This window comes from Saccostrea cucullata, unplaced genomic scaffold (genome assembly GCF_032062105.1).
Source record: "Saccostrea cucullata isolate Sc308-1 unplaced genomic scaffold, CSIRO_AGI_Scuc_v1 ctg365, whole genome shotgun sequence".
NCBI classification, from domain to species: Eukaryota; Metazoa; Mollusca; class Bivalvia; order Ostreida; family Ostreidae; genus Saccostrea; species Saccostrea cuccullata.
In genome coordinates, this window is record NW_026936150.1 from 571,434 (window position 1) to 591,738 (window position 20,305).

General features: G+C 32.4%; 1 protein-coding gene across 1 annotated transcript; it reads right to left on the minus strand.

The window, feature by feature from the left end:
- Positions 1-825: 825 nt before the first annotated feature.
- On the minus strand, positions 826-14,297 carry LOC134244905 (protein mesh-like). The gene is made up of 12 exons (XM_062727138.1): positions 14,121-14,297; positions 10,479-10,766; positions 10,263-10,400; positions 8,109-8,271; positions 5,974-6,234; positions 4,233-4,378; positions 3,981-4,129; positions 2,628-2,906; positions 2,235-2,524; positions 1,890-2,033; positions 1,612-1,770; positions 826-851 (listed from the first exon to the last, which is right to left on the minus strand). The coding sequence occupies exons 1-12, from the start codon at positions 14,295-14,297 to the stop codon at positions 826-828; spliced, it is 2,220 nt and encodes a 739-aa protein (XP_062583122.1).
- Between the last annotated feature and the right edge of the window lie 6,008 nt (positions 14,298-20,305).

Sequence of the window (20,305 nt, forward strand, 5' to 3'; positions counted from 1 at the left end):
ACAGACAGACCGACAGACGGACGGACGACTGAAAAAAATGTTATGAGAAAAATTCACTTGAGCCTTCGGCTCAGATGAGCTTAAAACAGATATTTCAATATAGGTCTCTGACATGGATTCCCTGATAAATATGCTATATGATATCATATTGCTAACAGTCCAAAAACTATTGAATGAGCAATCTACAAACACATTTGGAAGTAGCCATTTTCCATTTTATTTTATATCTGTAGGGCCATAAAGCATCCAAAATGAAATAATCCAAAGTACGAAATGTCTTTATTAATATACTGAAAGCAAAAGAAATGCAGGGTTAACTTTTGAGGTGAAAGAATTTTATTTTTCTTCATGTATTTTCTAATATTCCTATCTAACGTTTAAAATCACCTTAAGTAAAAGTGTAACTTTAATAAAATTTTATGTTCCATAAAATATTTTATATGCAATCTTTTTTACATTGTTTGACAAGATGAAAATTACAGCTAGTTGTTCTCGATTTATTGTTTTAACATCGGAATGGAACTCTTGTTAAGATCGGGTTCAACTTGATCGGCCATTATATTTTGACAGTTGAAACACGAGGTTGTAGTTAAATTTCCGCCACCTCCCATCCTCCTCCCAATTAGTAACAATATTTGTAATGGAAAATTTTAAATGTTTCAATTTTTGTGATATAGAATTTTCTTTATTATACAAAAATTAGCATATAACATGCCTTGTGGCCTCTTGGTTTACGCCACCTTCTTGTTACACAAACTTGGTCATCATTATATAACAATAGCTGGGATAAGCAATAAGTCGCAATATATTATATCTAAGTTGAAACTATTCATTATTTGTCCTTATCCCAGCTATAATTTACAAGATTATATGTAATATTGTATATTAATGTGCTTTTGTTCACTTGCGTCATTTATCTAGTTAATAAATGACATGTTTCACTCAACTCATCTCTCATGTTTTCTCTAGTGGGTAAAGCAACAAGAACAAGCTGCGAACAGGCATTTCATATTATGGGATTTATATTATTGGTGGAAAAGTTGTGAATATAAATTCCATTTGACTTTGCCTCATTATTCATAACTTATTGAAACTGATATGACAATACCCCTATAAGTGAAAATAAAAAAATTCTCAATATCTTCAATCTCTCCTTTGCGCATGTGTAACAGCATTGTTTCTCCTTTGCATTGAGTTTAACAGTGTGTTAATCCTTCAAATAGGGATATTTATCAACCTTTTACGTTTTCAACAAGATAGCCCTTAGCTGAAAGGTACTATCTTCCACTCAGTCCCACAAATGTTCAAAAAGAAAAAGATGGACTTTTCGGAGACCATCGAGTGGGTAAATGTGATTGTTTGGTAGAAAGTCTTGATAAACCCTGTTTGAAATGGGTATTTGGTAAATACGCATTGACAAACTCCGCGCACATGTGCAAATGAGTGGAACACCAACGTGAAGTTCAAAGATCAACATCGAACAATCAGTTTCTTTCAGTTTTATGGTGAATGGTATAATTATGATAACCTACTCTATAAATAGTAGTTTTCTGGTAGTAAGGTGAAGAATAAATAGGCGGGTGCAAAAGTGCAAAGGTAGTATTTACGTACCATCATACATCAACCAAGGCACGTCACTAAAGTCCTGTATCTGTCCGTTGATGAGGACGTCCGCCACTCTGATAGAATTCAGAATAACTTCAACTTTATCAGACGAATTTGTAACACGAGCCACAAAAGACGTGCAGACGCTGGCACCAACTGTACCCCCTACAATATTTACACATTTAAAGGTTTATTCAGACTATAATTACGAGATCATAGTACAGGTACATTCTCATTGATAGGGAGAAAGGGTTATTTAGTTTGAAAAAAAACTTAAATCTTACCATTGCTATGCCTTGCCTGTTCAAATCTGATTTGGCTTTCGAATAACATATTTTTGGATACAATAAAATGAAACTCTCCGAGTCCATTGAAGTTATATCCAAATCCATCCAAAGTTTTAATGTGTGGATCCCCATTTGCACCGGCTTACAAAAAAGAAAAAAAAATGATCGTTTTTCATATATAACCAGTAAATGCGAAACAAAACACAAAAATAAGTTTTATACTGAATATATGTATGTTTTAATAAATAAAAAATATAAGATGAAAGACAAATATCTATATCTTGCAAATGAATTTTCCTTCTTCAACTTTGCTGTGTTTACTTGAATTAGAATGACATGTACCTGGTCGTGGGGGGATATAGTTGAAGCATGAACTGACTTTTCTGAACTGCAAGAAATCCTGACACGCTGAGTAAATAACTTGTCCGTGTTGTCCAAAATCTGAACTGGAACCATAGTACCTACAGCAGTGCAGGAAAGGAAGAACATCGTAGTAGAAGTTGGTAACATAGGGGATATTTCTCACTCCTCCTAAATAGTGGTAACGTTGTAGAGAACCACCTTCCTTCACACGGGAGTCAATCAGGTTCCCTCTTATATCGTAGCAACAAACGTTGTCATTATCATCAGGACTACAAATATAAGGTCATGAATAAAAGAAAGTGTCATTTAATGAATTTCAAGTTGTTTTTTCATGGTGACATTTATAACCATCAGTAAACTTAAAAGTTATACCCAGGCATACTGAGTCTAACACAGTGCTGAGCATCTGCTCTGTACAGACAATTGAAGTCGTCATCCTTGTTCTTTGTAATAATATTACAGTCGGGATCAGGCTGGTATTGAGCCGTGTCCATCAAAGCTTGTTGTAGTGTGCAAGGACAGGGTGGAACGTTTTGCGAAAATACCTCAGAAAGACGATACTCATGTCTCATCCAGTTTTGACAGAACTGCTGTGATTTTCGACGTTGAGGAACAACTGCAAAAACATCTGTCCAACAACCCCTTTCTGATCTGGAAGAAATATATCTTATAACTTAGAAAAGGTCAGAAATTTCTGTGATGTTTTGAAAAAGATATGCAATACATGGTAAACAGCATGTCATTCTCAGATTATATGATTTCTAGTTAGCGATTTGCTGGTAGATATCCGTAAATATACTGACACGCAAAAGAAACGCAACAAGCAGTAATCTACAAATGTTTAATTTCTTTATCTTATAATTTTCAAAAGCGAATAAAGTAAGACTAAACTCACTTTTCAGAACATCAGAGATTTGATAAAAATGTTAAATGTTTATCTGTTTACTTTACTAAGTAAAATATGACTGTTAAAACAACCCTCTCCCAGCCATTCAAGTAAAACGTGCAAGACTGCCCTAAACAACAATTGCAGCTTACTTTCTACGATACAAGAGGTTCATTAATATAGAGATCTGAGCGAAGGAATTATTCTTTGGTATTTTTAAATGCCCGTTTTTCAGATGATTAGGTAGAATTTTCTCTAACTTAAAGCAGTGTAGCCACCCTTGGACTTCCGGTACAAGGACTGTCCTTAATGCGTGTGACATGTACTTAAAACCCCGTTGAGGCGTAATGTAGTGACATTCCGCATCAGCAACTCTCCATCAGCATTTCCAGCTAAAGCAATGGAAATGGGTGCATAAGCCATTTTCAAGTAGCCTTGGCATCGTTACGGGAACGAAAGGAGAGTTCATTGTTTGAATTATTGCTTCATTACTTATGATGAACAGTAAAAAAAACCCTTAAAACTCACAATGTTGCCAAATGTTTTGTTAAACATGCAATTTTTGATTTCTGTTAAGCAGACTCAAACTTGACTTCCAGTTATGGTATGGAAATCGTTCAACCGTTAAATTACCGGTGTTTACCAAATTGAAGATATTCAAAATTTTAAGATACAAAATTCTTTACTTTACATAATTATTTCCCCTTAAAGTAGGGTGTTGCGTTTCTTTTGCGTGTCAGTATATAAGAGCCATGCAAGTTTTCTCACTAACAATACTTGTATCGAACAAGCAAGAATAAAGTTATATGAAATACCATAGGAAAATGTGTAACAATTACAAATTAATGTCTGTTTCTAGGGCGGCAGTGACACGGATCGCTGCCAAATACCCATCTGTCTGAAGTCCAATGGTATATGTTCCAAGAATTGTCGGTATGTTTTCATGCAACACAGTTTTCTCCCACACAAGCTGGTTGTACGACTGTTCCTACAAAACATCCATAGTTAATAAATGATCAATATAAATTGAAACATGTACTATGCATGTGACAATCATATCTTACATAAATATACGTATATCTGATTTATACCTTAATAGCAAATAGGTGTATCTGAACATGCTCTGAATCCTTTAGTTCAAACACACGAGGATCCCAAGAAATAATGTGCTGGTGTCCACTAAACCAGTTTTGAGGTTGGTGTCTTTTTACAGGATTTTTAAACACAGCTGGATTCACTTTATATAAATAAACGTGAAAAAACTAGATGATTGTTTACTTATCTATGGAATGTGAATAAAATTTTTACTCAAATACACGGTTACAATTTAAAATGAAAAACTCATTAGGACAAGATCATAGCTATTACTGTTGATTTTATTTTGAATAATATTTTATTTAATCTTTATGACTGACATGATATAGAATGAAGCAACATGCTATGTTTTTGAACACTCATAAAGCGGAAGAATTTTTGAAAAAAAACAAAAAAAAAAAAAAACATAATGTATTTATTTCATTTGGTTTGATGCACTTGACACGTCAAAGTTCAGAACCCTGAGAAAATTCATCAATTAAGGTCAAGATCTAGTAAATAACTTTAGACTAGCTTTTTGGTGCTAGATCCATTATGACGTCATAATCAATTTCAACTTTCTATTTCCCGTACTTTACGGCTTTAGCAGAATTATGTAGAAAATAGGATATTTTCATGACATTCAATTTGAAATCATATGAAAAGTAAACCGGATACCTTTATTAAATTTGATATTGATTTAAAGAAGAGGCCATGAACATACTAATTTCCGTTTTCTGTGAGACTGTAGGCAATCTGGATACATTTCCTTTGTCGAATATGAAAAAAACTCCCATATTCATGACTGATTTTCTTAATTTTTCATTGAAAATGACAGTTTAAAATACAGATTTTCATCTTGTTTACCTACGAATTATGCCCCGAAACACCTTATTTGACCAAGCTTCAGTTGTAAAGCATCAATAAAGGAATTTATTTCTCAAATTTGATAAATCTGTAGGCACCTTTCATTTATTAGATCTTGACCTTAACAGTGTGATTGCTGAAATCATGTAAGAAAAGTACTCATATCAAGAGAAACCGAATTAGAACAGTTTTTTTAAAAGCGTTAATTGCTTCAAAACAGGGTCATACCATTATATTCAGTATAACTTGGGTATCTTTTAAATTCATTCTTTTTGATTTAATTTGCTTCATGAAGTTAATTTTCGTTTAAAATGCCTGTAAATTTGGCAAACTTTCGATGAAACGTCAAGCGGATTGATATGTTTTTGACTCAAGTCATTGTGATATATGGACATAGGTTTCACATAAAATACTTATGATATATCCAATCAAATTTAGCGTAACAACCAAACTTAATTTTTTTGAAATGATGTTACTGAGACATTATCAAACAATAATGACATGAGAAACCCGTGCTTATACAGCTATAGATACGCTTTGCATAATTAAATTGTTAAAGGGATGTTTTGAAGTTTTATATGAGTTATTGGTTGATGACACAAAACTTGTCAGGTACTTCTAGGAATATTTCATGGAGCGAACTATTTGAATTTCTTTTTCCAATATATTGTTACATTTTATAAGCGTTTCTGTGGTTTCAGTTAGCTTGCGTTTCACCGTGCCGCATATTTCTTCGCGTGTGTAAACAAAAACGGTTTTCAATTTAATTCAATCTCACAGTTCGCTTAGTAGATAAACGCAGCAAGTGTAAATTGTTATATAGGGCATAAATGAAAACATTTTAAAGTTTTAAGATAGGAAATTGATCAAGTGACTTTATTCATGGAATACCTATCTGATAGAGTCCTGTATGATGTTGTATATTTCCATAGTTATCACTAATGATGACTTTTACTGTGATGTCACCGGTCATGTTAAATATGGGAGTGATGCATACAGCGCTGTAGTTTGATTCTCGTTTGCATTGGAACAATGTCAGCATTGGGAAATATTGTATCTGGATGACATCGTCGGGGTTAATGCAAGGTCCACTTATCACTAAGTATTGACCTCCAAGCATCGGACCGTACCTTGGTGAAATCTGCAAGCTGCCTGTATTTAAAAAAAAAAAAAAAAATATATATATATATATATATATATATATATAATTAATTTAAGGCCAATATGTAGTTAATGACTTTAGACCCTTTTTTGGTGCTAGATCTATATTGACGTCATTAACAATATCAACTTTTTTTTCTCGTACTTTACGGATTTAGTATAATTATGTAGAAAATAGGGTATTTTTATGACATTCGATTTAAGATCATATGACAAATAATCCCGATACCTATATAATCTGATATTATTTTAAAGAAAAGGCCATGAAAATGCAAATTACCGTTTTCTTAGGGACTGTAGGCAATCTGGTTACAATTTCTTTGTCGAATTTGAAAAATAAACACTCCCATACACTGTATTCATGACTGGTTTTCTTAATATTTTATTGAAAATTACAGTTTCAAACATGCTTTTTCATCTTGTTTACTTACAGATTATGGCCTGAAACACCTTTTTAACCAAGCGAAATTTGTAAAGCATCATTCAAGGAATTTATTTCTCAATTTTTTTAAATATAGGCATCTTTCATTTAATTGATAATTAACGAGGCCGAGTCTAATTATTTCTGCCCTAGGGATTTTGATAATTTTTTGATAATTTATTTTTACTGTTATATTTATTGTTTTAGGATTAAAAAATCGAATGTTTACCACCCCGTTTTCTTAGTGGGTCATCTTACATGTTATCAAACTTTACTATTGGACCCTATGGGAATTTGTTGGAAAATCGCCAAATTATTACATTTCTTCAATATTTTTTGTACTTCTGCCCTAGGGATTTCTTTTCAATTCAAGTAAATGAAAGTAAATGTAAAAAGTCACCAAATTGTGAAATTTCAAAAAAGTTCACCATTTCGATTGGTCTAGGTCGGAGCCAAATACCTCTAAAATCGCCATATTACGGTAAAAATACGTATCTATGGTGACGTTGTTAGAGCCATTTCAACGTTATTTTTCCAATCATTGTCGTAAAATCACATTTTCAGATCAGTAGGAGTTACAAATAATGTGAATTTTGTATTAAAATTAAAATAATTAATGACTGCATCAAATTAAAAAGCTGCGCAAAGTGATGCGCACTCGAATTAGACTCGGCCTCGTTAAGAGCTATTCTCTTTAAGCACTTAAACTTCGTTGCCACGCATAGTCATCGATTTTGATGAAACTTCACCCATTCTTAGAATTTGACACCAAAAACGAAAATCAAAGGAATTTTAGCTACTACGTGCCTTTCGCTCTATGATGTCGATGTGATTTTTTCGAATTTGAAACCTGGTATTTGTTTAATTAACACTGAATACTCATCTGGTTACTCTCAAATAGCACTTTACACATGTGCTACGTGAGAGAGAATTTCAAAATATTTTTTTTTAATTGAAAATATTTTGACAAATTATGCATAATGCTTGAAAGTTTAAAGTTACACATAAGGATGTGATTTTTTTTAGATACAGTCGATTCAATAAGTAATGAAATTCATCCAGAAATTTATTGTAGTAACATAATAATTTATAAATTCTATTTTCTCTAGGGATGTTAAACCGTCCACCAGTCTTAATTGGTACTTTTGTATTTCCATTTATAATTTAAAAATTGATATTCTTCTTATTGTTTTAGAGAGAATTTTGTATATTCAACTTTCATGTCACATATAAATTAAATATTAGGAATCACTGATTATGCCAAGAACATCAACGACAGTTGAACACGTAGGATAATTGATGAATAACGGGCTATCGTTGATGGTCTGGATACCCAACAACCTACACAGTGATTCATTAGATAAATCAACTTGTATGAAAACATCACAGTGGCTTCAATCATGCAATACAGTTCATCATATGTGACTTATTAATTGCTTCGTACCTTGTGTATTACAGCCACCATTACCAATCTCAGCGGCATCAATACGGAAGGCAAATTTTCCCGATATTCCAATATTTGACATCTGGTTAACGTTGACGATGTCTGGTGTTCTAGACGCATTAACGACATAAAATACTTCGCCATCTCCAGCATTAAAACCAACCTATTTGACATTTTGAAGAAGATTTACAGATTCTTTTCAAAACTTTTAAATTTCTATGAGCTTAGGATCGTTACTTAACAAAAAAAAATACCTATAAGTTAGATCTTTCAGTTGAAACTAATTTATCAAAAAGAATCGAAAAAACAATTAAAAAAATTAATTAATACTCGATCTTCTTGCGGAATATCAATTTCTTGAGGCAGGTTTCTGACAAATAAAAAAATGGTAGAAAGATTAAGTAAAAAAGACAATTTATTTGTTCTTTTACATTCATGAAAACTTATCAAAATATGTTATGAACAGATTTAAAAGCAATTAAAGTATGAAATGTATATCAAACTTCAAAAACAGCTCATAAGCTATACAAGTAAATAAAAAAATTGGAACAACCTCATTACGACATCTTGACATCAGTCGTTTTTCGGAGAGGACGTTCTAAGTATTAAGTACTTGTGTCCAATCCTTTTGTTGTAACATCTTAACAATAAAATATGTTCAAACCAGTCGTTTTTCGTCAGAAGAACGATTAGTTGTTAATTATGGTGGCATATTTCTGCACCTCAAATGTTAACAAGCAACATTATTATGTAGATATACAACCTATCTATGTCACCATATATATAATATACGATAATTATGTTGACATGGAAGTTAGGAATTTTATCAGAAAATATAATTTATTATATTTATGGGTAGAAGGATATGGAAATAATATGCGTGTTGGCATAAAAATGTTGCAGGCTACATGTAACAATTTAATAAATTGCTTGTAAACATAGTTAAGTTGCTTTTTGAATGTATTTCAGAAAACCATCTTACTAATTAGGTTTACCAATACTAAAATCATAATTTTTATCATTGCATATTGACATAATTTTTCCTGCATTTAGACATAATTATTTTATTATATTTATTATATATCGTCAAAATTTTGCCTCCGTGTCCCACCCAGCCCCCACCAGTTCTTAAAGCCGTGCATAAAATGTTATTATTCCTCATATTGTTATCTCAATTGCATCATACATTTAGAAGATAGTCTTACTTTTACTTTTGAATACACAGTTTCTAACCATTTACTTTTGAGTATTGTAACGTTCTTACAAAGTACAAATAATTAATAATTGGGTTCGCTTAGGATTCCTTCCTAAGAATCACGTTTATATATCGAATTAAAACAAACTTCAATAACAATGGCGCTAAAAGAACAACTGGCTGAAATTCGATATATATACTTTTTCCTTGGTCTCATCTGGATAATGATTAGTAAACTGAATAACAATGAACTATAAATAATTACTTACAATGTAACCATTAATCAAATATAAAATTAACTTATCTCTGTAGTTGCAGACTGGGTGGTATAACCAACAATTCTGTTGTTTCCCAACACAGTCTGCAACCACCTAAAACACACCCTATAAAAATCACAAAGTCACATATACATCTAAAGACACACACACACACAAGCTAAAGTCCCCAAGACACCATAGCTATCAACAGGGCATTGTACTTATGGTTAGACCCAAGCTAAAGTCACTGAGACACCATAGCTAGTCACAAAGACACTAGGGAACTGGGTCCCTGGGCCGAGTGGTCTAACTAACAATTCTGTTGTTTCCCAACACAGCCCAGGTACCTTTCCCAACTCATCTAAACCCGGCAAAGAGTTACACCAAAAGTAAATTCATTACATTTTACTGTAAAAATTGTTTGTGTAGATTAAAATTATGGGTTTCCCTGGATATTTTATACATTGAACTTGGGTATTATACTTGATTATTAGGTTTTAACTTATATAGTCATGAGTCATTTCTTGCTGTATAGAGGGTTTCTCTAGTTTAAGATCCGTGTTCCTTAAAACATCCACATTTCGGATAAAATTCTCAAAACACAATCTTACAACTATGCTCAATCAATATGAATTTGAATAAATTTTTTAAAAACATTTTAACTTTCACTGAAGCGTTTCATTCAGATGAGTATATTCTTACCTGGGCAGGTGTTCCTCCAAGGCCGGTACTTGCATTCCCACCGCTGGCTTTTCCCGTTGTCCATTCAATTTTCCCATAATTAAAAACAGTGAACGAATGCTGGCCATTTGTGATAAGAATCCCTTGAAATGAATTCCTCTGTAAAATACATGATAGTACAATATTATTACACTTTACATTGTACACGCTCAGAGAGATAGAAAGAGAGAGATCAACCTTGACGCAGGGAGAACATTTGTAGAATGCAACATCATCCCAGGTAGCTATGAAGACCCAAGTGGCTTGAAAACGGAAGAATTGTGGGAAGTATGCTCTGACTTCGTTTGTTGCTCTGTCTAGTATTGACTGGTCAGTTGACTCTCGATACCACACAGTGCCCCCGTTTCGTGTGTCGACATCAGCCCAGAATATAGCAACCAGCCTTCGGTTGTCATCCAGTGGGAAGGGATCCGGTGTAAATGTGGAAACGGTTCTTAAGAAGGAGATGACTCCGTTTGTGTTGACCTATATTATTAACGTATATTCTATCAGAATTTGACGGAGATGAATCACTATAACGTTTATGTTCAAAATAGATAAATATTGCATTCCACAGACAGCATGATGGTCTGCATGATGGAATTATAATTTTTTGTCTGATTTAAGAAAAAAAATCTTTTCTAAATTAACCTAAGAAATTTGTTACAGAATATCATGTTTAAAAGACACATGAATGTTAAGATTCATCTAAAAAGAATGGGCCACATCGCTCACCTGAGCACTGCGGTTAGTAAAAAAAGCAAAAATCAATACAGTTTTGAAAAGCTTAAATGTCTGTGGTCCTGAATACCCCTAAAATGCTGAAGAGGGGGTTTGCTTTGAATTCTCTTGAATCTACTACGCAGTACAGTTAAGGTGCGCAATGGAAATATCGACTAAATTTTGTATTTAAAAATGTATTCGTAATCAGGATAGCGATTATTTTTACTACATTATTTATATTGGATAATTGTTATTATGAATAATAACTATATATCGAGGACGATTTTATTTTATATTTAGACTAGTCACGTGATGTGGCATTCACGCGATTTTAGCACATTGACGTGCAGTATTGATGTTACATATAAATATCACTAGTGCAAGGGCATAACCAAGTTAAATTTCCAAGTTTAGTATATAAATATTTTCGACACGCATTCTAGTTTCTAAAGAATGCTGCGATCCTGTCTAAATTCTGCAATTTCATTGTTAAAATTATGTTTGTATGATCGAATGCTGTATTTTTTGCTGATTTCATCAGGATCGCAGCACTTTTCAGATACCTTAATAGTTCTAGAGTTGAAATGTAAAAGCTTACTTTGATCCATAGAGTGTATGCCCTTGCACTAGATCGATTTATTCAGACCCCCCACATTACACTCCGATGTTCTTGCATACAAATATACAGCAGTGTCAATTAAATACGTAATGTACAGAAAATATATTAATAAAATACTGAAGAAGACATTAAATTCAAGTTATTACCCTATAGAATATCTGTAAATAATATTTTATTTAATTAGAAAGTACACATTTTGTTGAGAAAATATTACTTTATCTGTCTATCACTCCATACAAACTACGTCACGTTGTAAGAAATGACGTCATATTAACAAGTGTATTGCGATCAGTGACTTGATTATAACTTGCTATGTGGGACTTAAATAACGACAAAACAGCACGCTGTAGTGAGTTTTTATGTAGTTGGATAACTTCTTACTGGTTAAATTAGGAAATCAACTCATTTTGTGGTATTTTAAAGAAATGTTGTATGACGTATACTGTGTATGATGTCATAGTCAAGTTTTCCCGTACAAATTAGGCTCCGCCTCCTTTTTGTAACCTTAACTGTGCTGCGTAAGTAAGTTTACATATTTCTTTGACTAATTGTGGCTTTTTTCCCTAAGTTTGAATATTCATTTTGGCCTCACCCTACTTCCAGGGGTCATGTTTTGAACAAACTTGAATCTACATTACCTGAGGATTCCTCCTTATAAATATGACCAATCGCCGGTTTGTTGTTCTTCAATAGAAGATTTAAAAAGTTTTTCCTACATGTAAATTTAAAGTAAATTTAAATATAAATGTAAATTTTAACTTCCATTATGACCATACCCTACATCCGGGGGGATGATGATTTTAATAATCTTGAATCTAAACTACTTGAGAATGCTTCCATAACAACTATATTTACATTTAGTGTTATTTCTTTATGTAATCATATAGAAACTCATGACCTTCAAATCTCTATAACACACGCGAAACCTTGTCACCGCGCGATAGAATACACAGTAGGAACTATATGCATTTTCAATACTCTAGAAAACCAAAATGTACATTTTTTTAGTGAATTTAATCAAAAAATGTAACTCTCTTATGAACGTAAAAAATAAGACAAATGTATGTTTAAAATTAATTTGTCATTTTCTCTCGAAGCTCGTTTCGATATTTAACTTTGCAACGTCACAAACGGCTCTTATGTCTATTAAGCACACCCATTTTGAAGGGCGCTCTATTCGCATAAAAACCACGGGGGTCACGATTTGAACAAACTTGATTCTACCCTACCAGATGATGCTTCCACTTTAGTTTCATCTTTCACGACTCAGTTATTCTCGAGAAGAAGGTTTTTAATACATGCTTTGTGGCATGTTTGGTTGAAATTGGCTCAATAGTTCTTGAGAAGACGTCAAAAATGTGAAAAGTTTACAGACGGAAGAACAGACAGACAGACGGACACTTAGACGGAGAGACGGACTTCATACAAATTGTGAACAGATTAGCTCATTAAAGCTTTCAGCTCAGGTGAGCAAAAAAGATCATAGCAAATAAAACAAATTAAAAATTACAGTATTAATGATAAGTAGTTTTATTGAATTGCACGGATGTTTAAACTAGCAGCATTTGCTTGCATAATCATTTATATAGCTTAAAGTTTCTATGTCAAAATTTGTTGCATGCTTATCATGCAAACAATCGCATGCTAAGTATAAAGGGGTAATGACGCTGGTGAATAAATACAAATTGTACCGGTACATCCAACTCCCTCCGCTACACACCTCTGAGTTGAAGAAATCCTGCTTATTATCAGTATTAAATTTATTTGCTTACAATCAGTAATCAATTGAAAATGTAAAAATCTCTTTTATCTTGCTTTGATCTTTAACCCTTTCACCAATGGATGATATCATTGTTTAAGTTTATTTAAAATTGATCATCCAATTCTTCAAATTAAGATTAAAAGGATATCTGGTACGATAGACAACATCCTTAATTTATCGTACCACAGTTCAGCACATAGGAGAACGGTATTGCAAACAATGACTTCCAATATGTATTTTTCCAATGGTTTTTATACGCCTTTTCTTGTTTGTCCGCAAAACTAGCATTGGCCCAACTTTTAATTGGATGGGGCTTTGACTGTTATTCACAGGTATTATATTTAATAAGGCTTCGTATATAATGCTGCATGTGGATTTGATTTAAAATTTTAAAGAGAAAAAACACATGCTTTCTTTCAAAATTTATCTCATTTTGAATAACTAATGTTTACGAACAAAGTAAAACAGTTATATGCATTTATAAATATACTAAAATTTTGACAAATCAAAATTATCTATAAATAACAAAATCATCAACCTGCCTGCAGATTTCTATACATTTTCACAGTTTTTCATATAAAAGTTTAATTAACATTTTTGGCGATTTTTTTAACTTCATTTATTATTTCTATTCTTTTTCTAGTTTCATATTGAAGATACTTTTTCGACCACGTTATATCTGAAAGATGTTAAGGCTATGATAACATTTTGCCAATAAGAAAACTTCAGTACTCACAATCAGGCGGTCGTGTTGATGGTTAAAGAATGGGAACTGCGTTACTATAGGAATATCCGGCGAACTACCGTCATCGTTTTTACTGACTTTTTCGTCCCCAACTTGAGAACCAAATGGATAAAGTTCTATTCCCAAACATGCAGGTAAAATATTCAAAAGTAAGAAAGTTATCTGCATTTCTTAATCGTTTGATATCGAAATGTATGAATTTCTCTCTTTGCAACAGCGCCTTATATAGTAGACCTGATTAGATAAGAAGAAAAAAAATGTAAAAATACTTCCTTTTTAAGGTTGATAAAAAGTAAAACGACCCTTTATCAAAAAAACTACACTAACGATAAATTTTGCAATAAATTATTACGTCATACCATTTGTCATTATATTGACCAAGCCTGACAGAAACCTTATTTATATCTGAAACAGAGTGTTTTAAGTACACTTTATGCCGGTTTGAAACAGTAAAGCTTACATTATTTGATTTATTTAATAAATATAAAAATGAAAATAATATACGAATTTTCATGAAATTTAAACATGCGGTTGCTTTCAAAAACAATTTCGAATGAAGAACAAGAGCCACTCTTGTTCACAGATTCTTCACCATTAGTTTTTAATGCAGTGGCTCGAATAGCCCTTGTTTTCCAGCTTCTCTGAAATAAAACTACACTGTATGCGATGAAAATTGGTCACATAAACTGTAATCAATTCATTAAAGATTCCATCATAAAAGATGGTCAAGCAAATGTAAAATGATTTCTATTGGCATGTCATTGAGTTCAGGACATATAGTTTATTGAACAGCGCTCGAAATTTACTATAATGGTAGGGTGTTTCATTTGATCATTTATTATCTATTTGATCAATGAAAATCAAGAGCTTTGTTAAATAGCGCAAATGCTAAATATAAGTAAATTTCCCATTTTTCATTTTATCAATTTTCAACTAAGGATCCTCTTTAAAAAATTTTTTAGCCTTTTGAAAATTAGATTGAAATAAGATAAATTATATTGATATAACGAACGATATTCAAACTCAAAAGTCCCTTCACGCGATACAAATCAGGAAAAGAGAAAACACGGGCCTCTAACACATCAGAGGTGGGACTGTTTGCCATTGAGGAGTGAAAAAGGTGCTGACCGCTCATAATTGCCACATGGTCTTTGTCATGATCAAGAAATAACACAAACCTCGTCTGCAATTCAATTTGTAAATGATGGCCTTAATTGATATGAAAAAGGTCAGTCAGACTTTGAGTCAATGACAGGTTATATTTGCTGATAAGGTCATTGCTTCTTCCATACAATTTGTCATATTTGTCCTTATAAACGGAGTCAGCCGAGGGTTGCCGATTGGAGAGAAAAGGGTATTAGTTTGATTACCACTTGTAGAATTAAATCCCAGTTCCATTTAAATACAAATAGAATATGCAAAGACAATATTATTATCTGCTTTGTCAATTGGAACCAGAACATTATGGTGGTGTAATATATAATTCTTATTTTCGCTTCCGGGTGAATTAAAAAGAGACCATGTTATAGTAAATTTTCTATTGAAATAAGAAAATCTCTTTAGGTTTAAAATACAAAATCACAAAAAATCAAGTGTTTCATCTTTCAAAATGGTAACACGGATATAAACGATTAAATCTAAACCTTGATTTTCTCCTCTTGTAAAACTGACAAAAAATTGGACTTTTTAATTGTTATTTTACAATATTTTTTTCAAATTCTTGTTTGAAAAGCATTAATTTGAAAAATATAAAGTATAAAATTTCCATATACTAGTAAATGTTTTTCGTCCGCAAAATTCACTTCTTTTAATCTAACTTTAAAAAAAATTACATACATGTGCAAATTTATTAAAAGAGGACTAGATTTTGAAGTGATCCTATTTAAAATATTGTGTTGAACTTCTGACATTTCATATTTATCAATTTAATACAGTTTAAAAGAAACTATAAATTACAATCACCCAGTTTTATTTTGCAGATCAATTTGTCGTTTTGATATTCTGTTTATCAGTTACGGTAAATTAAAAATTATATGTAAAATGATAAAAAAAAATCCCTGGAATGACTGAAAAATGTGTGTAATTTTGTGATAAAGATAGTGTTTTGAACATCATTTCAGATTCTCTGCAACCGCTCAACATCTAAAAGTATCAAATATTTTTTTTATTTAACTTAATTTTATTGAAGATAATTTTAAAAATATTTTGGTAATTGTTAAGCACTTTTGTTGTACTCTCGACTACAGTAAAATTTGAATTAAAACCATAGAACACAAAAATTCAAAAAGTACTAATGAAATTGTCCAATAATTATAGCCCAATCCAAAATAATCAAAGCACATTAAAATATTTGATAGCATTCTCTTCTAATGCAAAAAACCTACTTACAATATATATTAACAGGATAAAACATTTGAAATAATGTATTTCATAGCATATTTTCGTCAACTTCCCTCAGCTATGCAGCAATATACCTTCAACGCCTGCATACGGAGTATATATATCTCAGTTGATTCAATACGCGAAAGCATGCTCTACATATGAACAATTTCTTAAACGAAGTAAATTATTGACAAGAAAGTTGATGAAACAAGAATATCAGCAGTCTCCTTTAAAGTCATCATTTCGAACGTTCTATTGTCGATACAGTGACCTTGTCAGCTAATACAATTTCTCATTAAGTCAAATGCTGACTGACGATTTTCATACTAATTGTTAGTCCATTATTTATACACAGCATTGACGACGGGTTTTCCGTTATTTTCCGATCATGACAAGGAGCACACGGCTGGTATGACTGGTCAGCAGAGTATGCTCACTCCTCCATGGTACCTGATCCCACCTCTGATGTTTCAGAGGTCCGTGTTTGCTCTGCTAAACCCATTTTCTCGAATATGCTGTTGTACTGTCCAAATAACTAAGGTAAATACCACAAAAAAATTTTAAAAAATACACATTAATTTTTACTTTAATAAGTCAACCAAAGTAAACTTTATTTTTAAAGAAATTATTGTCAATAGCACATTATTTTTTTTTTACATTAACTGTAATAAAAATAGATTTCAAAAGCTCAGAGTAAACGGAGGATTACAATTGTCATTACCATGATATTACTGTGGAAAATCAGTTTTTAAGTTTCATTTAAAAATTGAGAAAATATTTTAAGAACAGGATAATATTTATTCCTATACCACAAAAATAAGGAGATTTTTATTTTTGATCACAGTCATAGGGCGTCATTCGGTGGATCGAGGCATGGTTGTATCTAATGACATTTTTTATATTTGAAAGTCTTCCTGGTTCTAAACGTTTTATTGGGTAAACGCAAAACACTAAATCACATTTTCAGATATATTGCTAACCCCAACCCTGCACATGCCGAGTTTCTGAAAAAATTCCATTTTACGTGTCACTCGGTAAAGATGAATTGCACACCAGAAAAATCAATAAACGTAAGTGCATAGATATGCAAATTTCAAATATTGAGATTATAATAATTTTATTTGAACCTAATCGTCACGTAAATTAAACTTTATACCAAAAAATAGTTGAAAGAATAAATTATACACAAAAGCATAATTTAATGCATAGAATTTTTATCTATTTATAGCAATTATTATCATTTTCCAACTGGTACTTTGAACTTGTTGAAGTTATAACAAACCGGTACACAGCATTATCTGCATTTTAGATCGAGTAATCTCCACTATACAAAAAAGGATATGCACCATTGTGAGCAATACCAATATCAGAGATATCCGCCTGGAGGAATAAAAATTGTATTGATTAAGCCAAAAACACCCAGAGCAACTTGTAGACAATGAAACAAAGAAATCCAAGGAATGCGATAGGAGCCAATTACTTTTAAACACACGACGCGCGAATGATGGTGAAATAATACCCTTTATGTATATTCCGAGAAAGCAACCTACTCCGAGAGGACGAACAAACTAAAACATATACAAGAACTGTAGTTTTATCATCAGTAATCGCAAATCCTTAAACCAAAAGAGATTACTTTTTTCTTCAAAATTCAACGACCATACTTATACAGTCTCTAAGTGTATGAATCCTCGGTATTGTACACGTGATGACATTATATAAATCTATAATTTCAATGGATGTGAATTTAAAGTCAATGAAAACATGTCACATGTGGTTCAGAGAATCTCATATATGCTCTCGCATGTCCTTGATGCAAGGGATATTATATTGGTGAAACCCTCCGTGAACATGTACATGAACATGTACATGTACATGTACATAAGCAACACATTAGTACACTCGCATTCATACAAATTCAGTTAAGTGCACACCTGGAAAGGTGTGCTTAAAAACAATTTTAAATTTTTCCTTACTATAAACTCAGAGGTGCTGGTGATATCCAAAGTACATTTTTGTTATAAATTTCGTTTGTATCTTAGCCTCTCATCGTATAATACCCAAAATGGAACGTAATTTATTTCTGTATAACCTGATTTGGTATGAGGACACCCCCTCTTAACAACCAGCTGAATCATCTTTATCCATGCAACCATTTCATTTCCAGTCCTCAGAATTCATGGAAAATTCCAGATTTAATAAATGTACCTTTATCTTCAAACAGTAACCCGACTTTACCAAATGTGAACAAACATCATAACTCGTAGGTCGGTCATTACCCCCCCCTCCCCCCCCCCCCCCCCCTCGCTTCCCATCACTTAAATTTCAGGGGTTGCATTATTGAGTGGCATATTTTATACTCACAGATCTTTTCTGATATAAAAATTAAATTATAAGGAATTAATCAAATTCTTGGTCAAAATATTCGAGTATTTAACCAAGCTAGATCAGTTTTTGCTTTTTATTTATACTAATTCATTTCGCGGATTATATATCGTAAAATGACGCTAAGCAAGTCAAACTCGAATAATTGGCCAAGATATAGAACCATTCTTTCAATAATATAATCTGTTTTTATTTTAGCCTCTTATTGGTTAATACGAAAATAGGAGCGCAAATTATTTCTGTATAACATGGTTTTGTATGGGACGCCCCCTCCGACATCCAGCTTAATCATCTGTATCCATGGAATTCTTTCATTCTCTCATTTCAAATCCCCGGAGTTCATTGAAAATTCCAGATTTAATAGATGCACCTTGAACTTCAAACAATGACTCGATCTTACCACATGCAAACATCATGGCTGCTTAGTCTTAGTATCAGTTTTTACCTCCCGTTGCTTCCCATCACTTCCGTTTCTACGATGTGTTATTGAGCAGCAAAGAACAAGGTTCACTTACAAGTTTTATTTGGCCCTGTGAATTTCTGAAAAAAACTGCATAGTTTTTGTTAAACAATGCATTGAATATCACTTAAGATCTTTGGTGACTGCTTATCTATCAAAAATAATATTCTGGCAAGTCAACGTATAATGACGTAACGAAATACGTCAACTTCTTCATATATCCGAAATGTCTACAAAAACAGCGAATTTTAAAGCTATTTTTCGATATTTTATATAGAACGCAACCTCTTGTCTAAAATAGACAACTAGTAAATGAGGATTAACTAGTTCTGAGGATTAAAAGATTAAAAATTTTATTTTTTAGATTAGAGCTTTCGAGCTTATATTATTTATTCTTCACTGAAAATACTCAATTATACCTGTTTACCTTGAATTTCAAGAAAACTGCAATTTTATTAAGCCAGTTCTCCAAGACCTGACCCGGGATCATGAAACATCTTTGCTTAAGTAAAAAAATGTCTTAGATGCTGTATTTTTTTAGAGGTTAAGCAGCCCTAAATGAAAATGCTTCCAGATTTTGTATCATCAATCTGCTGTCATATGCAAATTAAGAGTTTCCTTTAACAAGAGCATCCCCTGCCGACCGGTCACACCCGCCGTGTGATACTTGTCATGATCCGGAAAAGGATGGGTGGGTGGGCAATTAACATTTCTTAAAAGCCAATCCGGCATATTTTTACCAATCTAAACTATTGATTAATCTGTGACCTCTTTCCTTTTCAGCAACCCGGCATAAAAGGAAGCCCAAACCCGATATATGTTAATTTTGAAGTCATACATCAAACCCGATTTCTTTTTTCATAAAATAAATGCATCTATTTTATATTTCAAATAGATGCTACATGTAGTATCTTGTAATTTTCAAATTGTTATCAATATGAAAAAAAAA

Excerpts from the sequence above, each read along its gene's own strand:
- LOC134244905 (XM_062727138.1), bottom strand. The coding sequence starts at position 14,297 with ATGCAGATAACTTTCTTACTTTTGAATATTTTACCTGCATGTTTGGGA. Across the intron at positions 10,401-10,478 it reads AATGTTCTCCCTGCGTCAAG|AGGAATTCATTTCAAGGGAT; the intron begins GTTGATCTCTCT and ends TGTATTTTACAG. Across the intron at positions 2,525-2,627 it reads GTTAGACTCAGTATGCCTGG|TCCTGATGATAATGACAACG; the intron begins GTATAACTTTTA and ends TTATATTTGTAG.